This window comes from Anneissia japonica, unplaced genomic scaffold (assembly GCF_011630105.1).
Source record: "Anneissia japonica isolate Jap-2015-1 unplaced genomic scaffold, ASM1163010v1 scaffold287991_len637273_cov151, whole genome shotgun sequence".
NCBI lineage: Eukaryota > Metazoa > Echinodermata > Crinoidea > Comatulida > Comatulidae > Anneissia > Anneissia japonica.
The window spans coordinates 571,651-583,388 of record NW_022692547.1 but is presented as its reverse complement, the minus strand read 5'-3'; the positions used below and the strand labels follow the sequence as shown (position 1 = coordinate 583,388).

The window sequence follows — 11,738 nt, the reverse complement described above, 5'->3', positions numbered from 1 at the left end:
ATCATCATCATCATCATCATCATCATCATCATCATCATCATCATCATCATCATCATCATCATCATCATCATCATCATCATCATCATCATTATTATTATTATTATTATTATTATTAAACAAAAAATAGTATAGAGACTAGGGATTTATTATCTAACCATTTTAAATTTACATAAGTAATCTTGCATTATTCAATGACATGGTTTGAATCATTTACCTTAAAATACTTGGCTATGGTGCTGTATAAATTGAAAAAAATAATAATATTATTGTAGTCAGAAAAGAAGATATTTATTAAAGTAAAATGGAATTAAAAAATAAAATGTAATTGAAATTGTAAATCTTTAAGGTGTTTAGGTGTCGTCTTTAGTTCAAACGAGAAATTGCATGAACCAATAATACAATTTTTAAGAAGCTAATTAAGTAATGTAAAATTTATAGTTTCAAAACAATATATACCAATAACATTATGAAACAATGTGTTGGGGATACCGGTTTGACTTAATGCGAGTGAAATTTAGAAATTGGTTTTTTTTTAGTATTGAAATTTTTGCAAATTTTAGATAAGATGTTTTTCGAATTATTGTACTTCAGGTTCCTGTAACAGTGTTAACCAATGCAATTACAATCAGTTAATTAATTTTGTATTGGAATTTTTGTTTCAGCAAAAAAACAATGTGATTTTGAAGATCCACACATCTGTTACTTTGAACAAGATAAATATGATGATTTTGATTGGATAAGAACATCTGGATCAACACGCACATCTGCTACTGGCCCTGCTTATGACCACACCTACGGAACATTACAAGGTATTAAAAAGCTGAAATGAATTTAAATTTTCTAAAACTACAAACGAAATAAATAAAATAAACTACAAAGAGATAGAACAACAATATCTCTTAAACTAAAACATGTATTTAATCATTTGCCTATAGGTTCCTACATGTATATCGAAACTTCATATCAGCGATACAACCAAACCGCTCGTCTTTGGACATTGTCATATCCTGCAACAAATGGCACATGCGTCAAGTGGTTTTACCACATGTACGGGGCCACAGTGAACACAATGAATGTGTACCTAGTCAACAAGGAAGGTACCGTTGGTGCACCTGCGTGGACAAATAGGAACAATCAAGGAAACATTTGGCGACTTGGAAAACTGTCAGTTGAAACAAAGAGTGCCTTCCAGATAGTGTTTGAAGGAATTGTAGGAAGTAGTAATACAGGAGATATTGCTTTAGACGACGTCAGGATCATCGATGGGGCATGTTTGAGAAACGGTAAAATACACTTTCATAACTATTATTTTTGCCACTAACCCTTTTGTCTCACCACCTACGCCCTATAATAACAGTCTGTGAAAAATAAGGCGGTAACTTAAATAAGTAATTTTAATATATATCCCCCACGGACTTTCTTACAAATGACTGAAACGCTCACACAGAGTGCAGCTGTAGAAAAGCTAGGAAGCTTATAGTCTCAACTTTAAAAGCATGGAAAACATTGCTGAAAAAAGGGCATTCCTCATGCTCAGATCGTAAATATCACCAGCAAAGCAAATGAACTCATCCAACACTACTGATAAACAACAAACTTCTAAAAAAGTAACTAGGTATAGTGCGATTAAACTGATACATGAAAATATCACTACATCATGTCATAAAAGAAGAGAAAAGAAGGCAGCACCCACAAAATTAATAATGCAACCAAAGCAATTGCTACAAAGCTTGAAATTGGTGTCACAAGTTCCTCCAGAATTCTAAAACGGAGACAGGACCTTGGCAATAAGTTACGACACGGAATTAAACTCGGGTTCAACTTTATTAACCACAACACATCACATTAACAATTAGTCCATCTAACTATCGTAATTTACACTCATATTACTTTGTATAGCATAATTAATTAGTTGTGCACTTTACCATTAATATACTGGACAACGATCTCCAATTATATAATAATATCCATAATAATAACCTCATTATTATTAATCTACACATTGATCTCCAATAATATATAATATATCAATGTATAGCTCAAGAATAATGATGCTACTATTGTCACGGCTTACTAGTAATAGTTTCAACAATACAGTTAACCATAACATCAACATAGAACAATAGATCATTAGTTGCAATAGTCAATTCTGTCTATCACCATCAAACAGTACAAACAATTAGTCAGTATTGCATATAAAGACAATTTTGCTTGCAAGGTTATCAATTAGGCCTATCTATCACTTTTAAAATTTACAATCAACACTTCAAGGCAATGCAATAATAACTGGTTATAACAATAATAATAATAATAATAATAATAAACAAATAAGAATAATAAGAATAATACTCAGCGCTTATAACGTGGCTAACACGAACACAGCTCTTATAACGTGACTAACACAAACCCAGAACTTCTAACGTGGCTGACACGAACACAGCTCTTATAACGTGGCTAACACGAACACAGCTCTTATAACGTGGCTAACACGAACACAGCACTTCTAACGTGGCTAACACGAACACAGCACCTCTAACGTGGCTAACACGAACACAGCACTTCTAACGTGGCTAACGCGAACACAGCTCTTATAACGTGGCTAACACAAACTCAGCTCTTATAACGTGGCTAACACGAACTCAGCTCTTATAACGTGGCTAACACGAACTCAGCTCTGACGTGGCTAACACGAACTCCAGGGGTGGCACCAGCGAGGTGGTCCCCCTCCCCCCGTCGGGGACCTCAGCTCCCCTGACGAATTCAGAACTATGGGTGTACAAAAAAAACCTCATAATAATAATTTTAATAAAGTTTAGCTCCAGAGTTTGAGATTCCCGGCATCAAGTGGTCAATCGGAAAGAGCAATTGGTCTGTCCTTCCAATCTTCCTCCCGTTCTTCTGACCATCTAAGATCTACAATATAATACAATAATATATGACATAACAAAGAATCTACAATTCCGTTTCGAAGCTATAAAGTTACATTTTACATTGCACACAGGGTAAGTACAGTAATAATCAATACTTGCACATTTAATTATTAAGAACCAAAAACAAATACATGAAAACTCACGATCACGATCTTATGCCCGCTTCGTGTTGGTTTTAGGTCTGTCCTGTAACATCGTCACACCAGTACGTGAAACCGAGCCACAGTACCCGATATACCATACAACGCACGGAAATCTACGGCACAGCATACAAGACACAAGGCATTACCCAGCCAATCCCGCACGCAGCCGTTCCACTCAACAAAACAAGGGGAAAAATAACACTTTCACCACAACGCTTCACTCAAATACCTTCGCGCACCTGAGCCATGCTTTATTATTTAAATAACCACACATGATGCAAATATACGCTGAAAGTCATGTTTATTCAAATACAAAAAACAAAATCAGAACCAAATAGAAATCATTGATGAAGAAAGCTTTCATACATTCAAAGTCCATAATGAAAACTTTTTACATAAACCAAACTGTAGACTCTTAAACCCATTAAAAATCATAGGCAAGACCATTCTCGACTGGATAAAGCATGACCGGCTCACAAAAACACAAATGTACAAATGGAAAAACACCATTTCTGTCACTAAATGATTTAAACCCATCTAGCACAAACCAAAAAGTCTATCTCTTTTAACATTTTGGAACTCTAATTATCTATCACAAATTTTGCTAACATACGATATCTAGTACGCACGAAAGCACACCGGAATCTCTGAAGACAAAGCAGATACTATTATTTACTCAACATTGGCTAAGAAAAATTTAGACGACATGTTTAACATTACTTGGGGGAGTTACGGCGGGGATAAAATATATGTGATTCTTTTTGTTCTCTAATTACTTACCCTAAAACTTGGCAAAACCAATATCTGTTTTTGAATAATTGCACTTAACATTTGGGAGTCTATACCCTACTTTAAGGCATTGAACTTTCTAGTAGTAAATGAGTACCTTGTAGGATGGTATGACGTATATGACATGTCAAAGTCTTCTATAGCCACTCGTTTTGTTAGACTTTGGAATTTGTTACCGGAAGATATCAAGAGTTCTTTTGTTTGTGATAATTTTTAATTATTTAAGGCAAAACTAAAAAAAAATGTTCTATTGTAAATCTTAGTTTCTTACTGTTTATATATTTATTTTGTTTTTGGTAATCTGTGTGTTGGGAGCCGCACGTCCTTCTGGCGACAGTGGATTTTCCGCTTTTGTGACTCCTGAGCCGTCATGCCCAAATGAATAAAATAAATGTATGGGTAGTGCGCATACAGCAGCAATGACCAGGGATACTCTCCAGCAGAAAAAGTTGCACAATGTGCAGATCTGCCAATTCAGTATCCACTAACCAAGGAAATAATGATGGCAGCGCCTTGTATAATCACTTGTAGAATCTGCGACAGTGGATTTTCCACTTTTGTGACTCCTGAGCCGTCATGCCAAATGAATAAAATAAATAAAATAAATGTATGGGTAGAGCACGTTCAAGCAGCAATAACCAGGGATACTCTCCAGCAGAAAAAGTTGCACAATGTGCAGATCTGCCAATTCAGTATCCAGTAACCAAGGAAATAATGATGGCAGCGCCTTGTATAATCACTTATATAGCGCCACTATAATCACTGCTACATTCATCATGAGATACTCGTACGCTGATGAAGGTAGCAGGTGCTACCGAAAATTTTGTACTAATACATTTCAATGTCTCAATTAAGTCAAAGTTTCTTGCAGTACTTTCATGTCTGTATGTATGTATAACCGAGGCAACAGCGTCAATTGCATCAATTTCATTGATAATTCTGATCACTATGTATTTTATATATATATATATATATATATATCAAAGCCTTCATATGCAATAATTCACTATGAATAAAGTATCTAATTATGCTATATACATTTATATTATGTTGACGTATGTACATTATATTATGTCCCTTGATTTCTAAACTGTATTTAATAGTCATCATATCATGCGTTATATAATTTAAACATACATATAGAACTACTATTATATTCCTTCATTAATTTTTTATTCCACAATTGTTTAAATTATATAGGACCTTATATAAATCTCACTGTATTTTATTTCCTGTTTAATTACAGTATTGTATATTGTAGTTTAGTCACTAGCAATTAAGTTTATAGTATTAAGCTTAAAAGCACCGCCAATAATCTATCGCTTACATAATCAATGTATATCAATCAATGTATATAAAGACAAATGCGATTTTCATAACAATAATAATTTTATACAATTAGTATTGTGATGAGCGATGAGGTTATTTTAATATAGAGTATGTCACTAATTAATGTTTAATTTCTAATTGAAGAAACTTGCGATATTGACTGCTTGAACGGCGGAGTCTGTGTCTTGGATTACGGAATCGAGAACTGTCAGTGTATGCCTGGTTTTGTTGGACCAACTTGCAATATATGTAAGTTTTTACAGATAAATAATGTGCATTACGTATTGAGCTAAATATAATAATAAACCTAATGTGCAGAACATGGTTAAAAATGTATACAACATGATCAGTTTCTGAAAAGATTGTAAATAATATGCATAAATGTAGGCTAATAGAATGAATATTAAAAAATTAATGTCAACATCAGTTTCAGGTTTCAGTTTGCAACTGAGATAATGGTTATATCTTCTTCATCTATTATTTATTTTACTAATGATCTCAGAAAAGATCAAGACTTAACTGATGCTAACTGGAGTACAGTGTATTGTCTACAATATTGTCGGGCGCATAGAGACCTCGTTTTATTGCGCTATAAATGTTATTATTATTATTATTATTATTATTATTACTATTATTATTAAATATATTATTATTATTATTATTATTATTCAAAAAATAGCTCATCTGTGTTGGTGTTCGAATGTAATAAAAGTTTAAACTTTTGATAACAACAGAAACAAATTTCACAGTTTATGTGAGTAAAATTTGAAATGTGTTTTTTTTTATTATTGAAATTCTTGATAATTTATGATAGGATGTTTTCCTAACAAAATTTACGAATTATAGTACTTTGGTTTCCAGTAACTGTTTTAACCAATGCAATTACAATCAGTTAATTAATTTGGTCTTGGGATTATTGTTTCAGCACAAAATCAATGTGATTTTGAGGATCCACACATCTGTTACTTTGTACAAGATGAATATGATGATTTTGATTGGATAAGAGCATCTGGATTAGCATACACATTTGGTGCTGGTCCTGCGTATGACCACACCTACGGAACATTACAAGGTATTAAAAAACTAACATGAATTTAATTTCCTAAATAAAATTTGTAAATTCTTAATGAAATTATTTCTAAAACTACAAACGAAATAAATAAGATAAACGACAAAGAGATAGAACAACAATATCTCTTAAACCAAAACTTTTATTTTATCATTTGCCTACAGGTTCCTACATGTACCTCAAAGATTCATATTGGCGATACAACCAAACCGCTCGTCTTTGGACAACATCATATCCTGCAACAAATGGCACATGCATCAAGTGGTTTTACCACATGTACGGGGAAACAGTGAACACATTGAATGTGTACATAGTCAATACAGAAAGTACCGTTGGTGCACCTGCGTGGGTAAATAGAAACAATCAAGGAAACTTCTGGCGACTTGGAAAACTGTCAGTTGAAACAAAGAGTGCCTTCCAGATAGTGTTTGAAGGAATTGTAGGAAGTGGTTATTACGGTGATATTGCTTTAGATGACGTCAGAATCTTCGATGGGGCATGTTTGAGAAACGGTAAAATACACTTTCATAACTATTATTTTTGCCACTAGCCCTTTTGTCTCTGTTTTCACCACCTATAATAACAGTCTGTGAAAAATAAGGGGGTAATTTAAATAAGTAATTTTAATATATATCCCCCACGGACTTTCTTACAAAAGACTGAAACGCTCACACAGAGTGCAGCTGTAGAAAAGCTAGGAAACCTTATAGTCTCAACTTTAAAAGCATGGGAAACATTGCTGAAAAAATGCAGTCCTCATGCTCAAAGATCTTAAATATCACTAGCAAAGCAAATAAACTCATCCCACACTGCTAATAAACAATAAACTTCTAAAAAGTAACTAGGTGTAGTGCGATTAACTCATACATGAAAACATCGCTATATAATAATAATAATAATAATATTTATTCGGCAGAGTAAAAAGTATACATACAATATTCTTGCCAGGAGTAAGTAATAGGCATAAGCCCAAACAGTAAGCTGCTCTTACTCCATCATCAAAAACAAATACAATGACAATACAATATAAATATATACAAAAAAAGTAAATTCAAAATAAATTGATTTAACTAAAACAAAATGAAAAACAGAGATAATTAATAGTTATTATTAGTATTAATATTTTGAGATCAAGTGTTTTGTGAGCTGGGCTTTAAAGTCCGAAATGGACGTGCATTGTTTAATTTCATTAGGAAGTTGTTCCCATAATCTAGGAAAAATAACAAAAGATGAATTTAAAAATGTATTAGTCTTGACTTTCCAATGTATTAATCGCCCTTCACACCTTTCACTTGATCTCACAAGATTATTAAACGACAATGGACATTGTCCATGCATTATTTTAAAACCTAACGTTAGTCGATATACTTTAAAAATATCCTCCATGCTTAAAATATTCAAAATCCTTAATCTATATAAATATGACATGTCCCAATTTCCTTCCTTTCTGTACATAATTATTCTAGTTGCCTTTTTTTGTACCCTTTCTAGTCTATAAATATTTGAAATTTCAGTAGGTGCCCATATGCAGCAACAGTACGTCATAACCGGTAATATTAAAGTTTTATAAAGATTGAGCATAGCCATCCAAGACATTGTCTTACTACATCTTGAAACAAAACCAAGAAGTCTGCTTGCCTTATTACTAACATAATTCAAATGAGAATGACATGATAACTTATTGTTAATATAAACACCAAGTAGTTTAAATTCATGGACTCTTTCAGTTGTTTCAAAATTTATACTATAGTCCCATATAAGAGGCTCTTTACACCTAGATAAACTCATAGTTGCACATTTAGATGCATTTAGCGGCAGTTTGTTAACAATAGACCATTCAACAATCCTATATAAATCACCCTGAAGCCTAATACAGTCGTCTATTTCATAAATAGGTCTTGAAATCGTATTGTCATCAGCGAATTGAAAAATTGAAGATGTTATACCATATTCAAGGTCACTTACATACATTAAAAATAACAAAGGGCCAAGGACTGACCCTTGAGGAACTCCTGATATTACACTCTTCCATTTAGAAGTTTCACCTCTATAGATGACTCTTTGTTTTCTATCTGAAAGAAAGTCCTGAATCCATTTATTTACAGTTTTGTTTATACCAATATTATTAAGCTTTTAAGTAAACGCTTATGTGGGACCTTATCAAAAGCAGATCTACTTGTCTACAATCTTTAGATTCTAAACTTTGAGCCCATGAATGAAATGCCTTTGTGAGTAACAATTCAGTACTATATGCATGTCTAAAACCAAACTGATTATCTGATAATAAATTATTGAACTCTAAGAAATTACTTATTCGTTTACATAAACGTTTTTCCATAATCTTACAAACAATTGGTGTTAAAGACACGGGCCTATAGCTCTTTATCTCTCCCTTTGGTTTTCCATGTTTTTTAAAAACTGGTACAACATTAGCTGTTTTCCATTGTTTTGGTAAAACACATTTCTCTAAAGATAAATTAAAAAAGTTACACAATACTCTTGCCAGTTCTTCCTTACATACTTTTAGGAATATGGGAAATAAATTATCAGGTCCTGGAGACTTTGAAACAATTAGATAGTTTAATGCCTGATAAACCTCCATCACATTAAATTTTTCAAATTCCATATGGTGTTTTGAGACAATATCAGAGTTGTAAAGTAAGTCATTATCATCATCATCATTACAAAAATTACTAGAAAATTGATCGTTAAATAGGTTTGCTAACTCTTTTGCATCTGTTACACCATCATTTATTTTAAAACTTATAACTTCTGAATCTTGTTTAATTGCCCTAATGTATGCCCAAAATTGTTTCATATTTGTAGACGCCTTATTTGAGATATCTAAAACATAATTTCTATGACTACAGTATATGGCTTTTTTCAAACTTCTGCTACAACTTTTAAATTTTTCTGTTGCCTCCTGTGTCTTTAACATCTTGGCCTTCTTATATAATTTTCTTTTCTTTGTACAAAGTTTCTTAATTTCTGTAGTAATCCATGGAAATGATTTGATCTTACTTCTTTTCTTAATAGGCACTGATTTAGAAATTGCCTTATTTATATAACTTATAATACTTTCCCAAATGTTACTAATGTTTTCAAACAGAAAACAATTTTCCCAATTAAAATTATTCAACATAATTTTCATCTTTTCAAAATCTGCATTTTTAGGGCATATACAGATTTAGTTATAACTTTTTCACGTTGTTTTGATATTCTCATATATATCTCAATTGCCTCATGATCACAGGAGTCAAAATTGTTGATAATTTGACATTTATCAATTAAAAGTGGATTACTAACAAAGGCCAAGTCTAAAAAGTGACCATCCCCATTACGTGTTACATAAGAAGGCTGATTTATTACCTGCACTAATCCACTTGCCATTGTTCCATCTACCAAACTTCCTGCTTGGTTGGATAAGCCATTGTTTACATTTAAACAGTTCCAATCAACATGTATATTAAAGTCTCCTATGAGTAATACCTGTTTATAGTCAGCCACCTTTGTTTGTATCTTATCTAGGTTTTCAATTAAAGCATTTAAATATTGAACATTTGATGAAGGAGGTCTATAAAACACTCCTAACAAAATCTTACCTATGTTACTATGACATTCTATCCAGATCAATTCAAGTGTAATTTCATTGAGTTCTGTACATAAAGATGGACTTAGATATGTTTTACAAGCAATTAAAACACCTCCTCCATGGATTTTCTATTTTCTAAAAATACTATAATCATTATTTAAAAGTTGACTATCATATACTGTACTATCCAACCATGTCTCTGTTATAGTAATTATGTCATAAAACGATGAAGAAAATCTAGCATTAAACTCCAACAACTTGTTTTTCACACTTCTTATATTACAGTAAAATAAACTTAATATTTTACCTGGTTTATCATAACTTGATTTAACTATATTATTTACACTATTAATGGAAGAATTTGAGAAATTGTTTTGATTATTTCCATTTATAGTACACTCATTATTATTAGAAGTTATATCACTGTCTGTTTCATAATTGACGGCTTCATCTCCTTTGCCATTTTTTCAGTGTTCAACTTGGCAGAATTTGGCTTTATGTCCAACTTGTTTACAAATCCAACATACAACTGCTTTACCATGTCTGCAAACACGTTGCACATGTCCACTCTCTCCACAAAAATAACATTTGGCTTCCACCATGCTCGGTTTGTTACCTGTAGATCTTTTCTTCGTTTGTGAGATTATTGGTAGTGCGTTGTTAATAATATTTACCAAGGCCGATGTACCCTTCAGATTAAGATGCAAACCATGTTTTACAAATTTTGAGTAATCAACTCCTTTTTGCTGTAGTGAAAGCTTGTCTGTGATCAATAACAATGTTACCGAAAGACGACTTGAGCATTTCATTTGCCGCACTTACTCGCCTGTTTAATTCTAAATCATCAAGTCTTGGACAAATTTCAGAGATAAGAACCTTACCTGGAATCCTTGTTTTAAGCATTGTGATAATATCAGTATAGTCCTTCTTCAGACTTTCTAAATCAAAGTTGATTTCACTACAGTTGTTGGTTCCAGCATGAATAACAATATTTTCTACGCTAGTCAGGTCCATCTCACATAGTGTATGATTTACTTGTTCCACAGTCGCTCCTCTTAGTGTTCTGACAGATGTTTCGCACAGTCCCTTTGTCTTAACATGCTTTAACATAGAGTCACCTATCATATATGTATAGTCACCTATATATGATCATATATCATATAAAAGAAGAGAAAAGAAGGCAGGACCCACAAAATTGACAACGCAACCAAATCAATTGCTATAAAGCTTGAAATTGGAACCAACTAGAAACAATTGATGAAGAAATCTTTCATAACATTCAAAGACCATAACGAAAACTTTTTACATAAACCAGACTGTAGACTCTTAAACCCATCAAAAATCTTAGGCAAGACCATTCTCGACCGGATAAACCATGACCGGCTCACAAAAACACAAATAAACAAATGGAAAAAGACCATTTCTGTCACTGAATGATTTAAACCCATCAAGCAAAAAACCAAAAAGTCTATCTCTTTTAAATTTGTATTGTTAACAGACGATATCTAGTACGCACGAAAGCACACACCAGAATATCTTAAGACAAAGCAGATATTATTATATACTCAACATTGACTAAGAAAAATTCAGACGACATGTTTAACATTACTGTGGAAAGTTTGTTCTCTAAATACTTACCCTAAAACTTGGCAAAACTAATATCTGTTTTTGAATAATTGCACTTAACATTTCGGATTCTATACCCTACTTAGGCTTTGAGCTTTCTAGTAGTAAGTGGGTACCTTGTAGGATGGTATGGAAAATAAATGTATGGATCGTGCGCGTTCAAGCAGCAATGACCAGGGATACTCCCCAGGGAGCAGAAAAAGTTGCACAATATGCGGATCTGCCAATTCAGTATCCAGTAACCAGGGAAATAACAATGC

General features: G+C 32.7%; 1 protein-coding gene across 1 annotated transcript in view; it reads left to right on the top strand.

The window, feature by feature from the left end:
• Positions 1–11,738, top strand: part of LOC117100345 (MAM and LDL-receptor class A domain-containing protein 1-like) — a 50,119-nt gene that overhangs the window by 19,615 nt on the left and 18,766 nt on the right. The window contains exons 8-10 of the mRNA XM_033240005.1: positions 663–809; positions 936–1,283; positions 5,336–5,440. Of these exons, the coding sequence (XP_033095896.1) occupies positions 663–809; positions 936–1,283; positions 5,336–5,440 (600 nt within the window). The remainder of the gene's footprint in view (positions 1–662; positions 810–935; positions 1,284–5,335; positions 5,441–11,738) is intronic.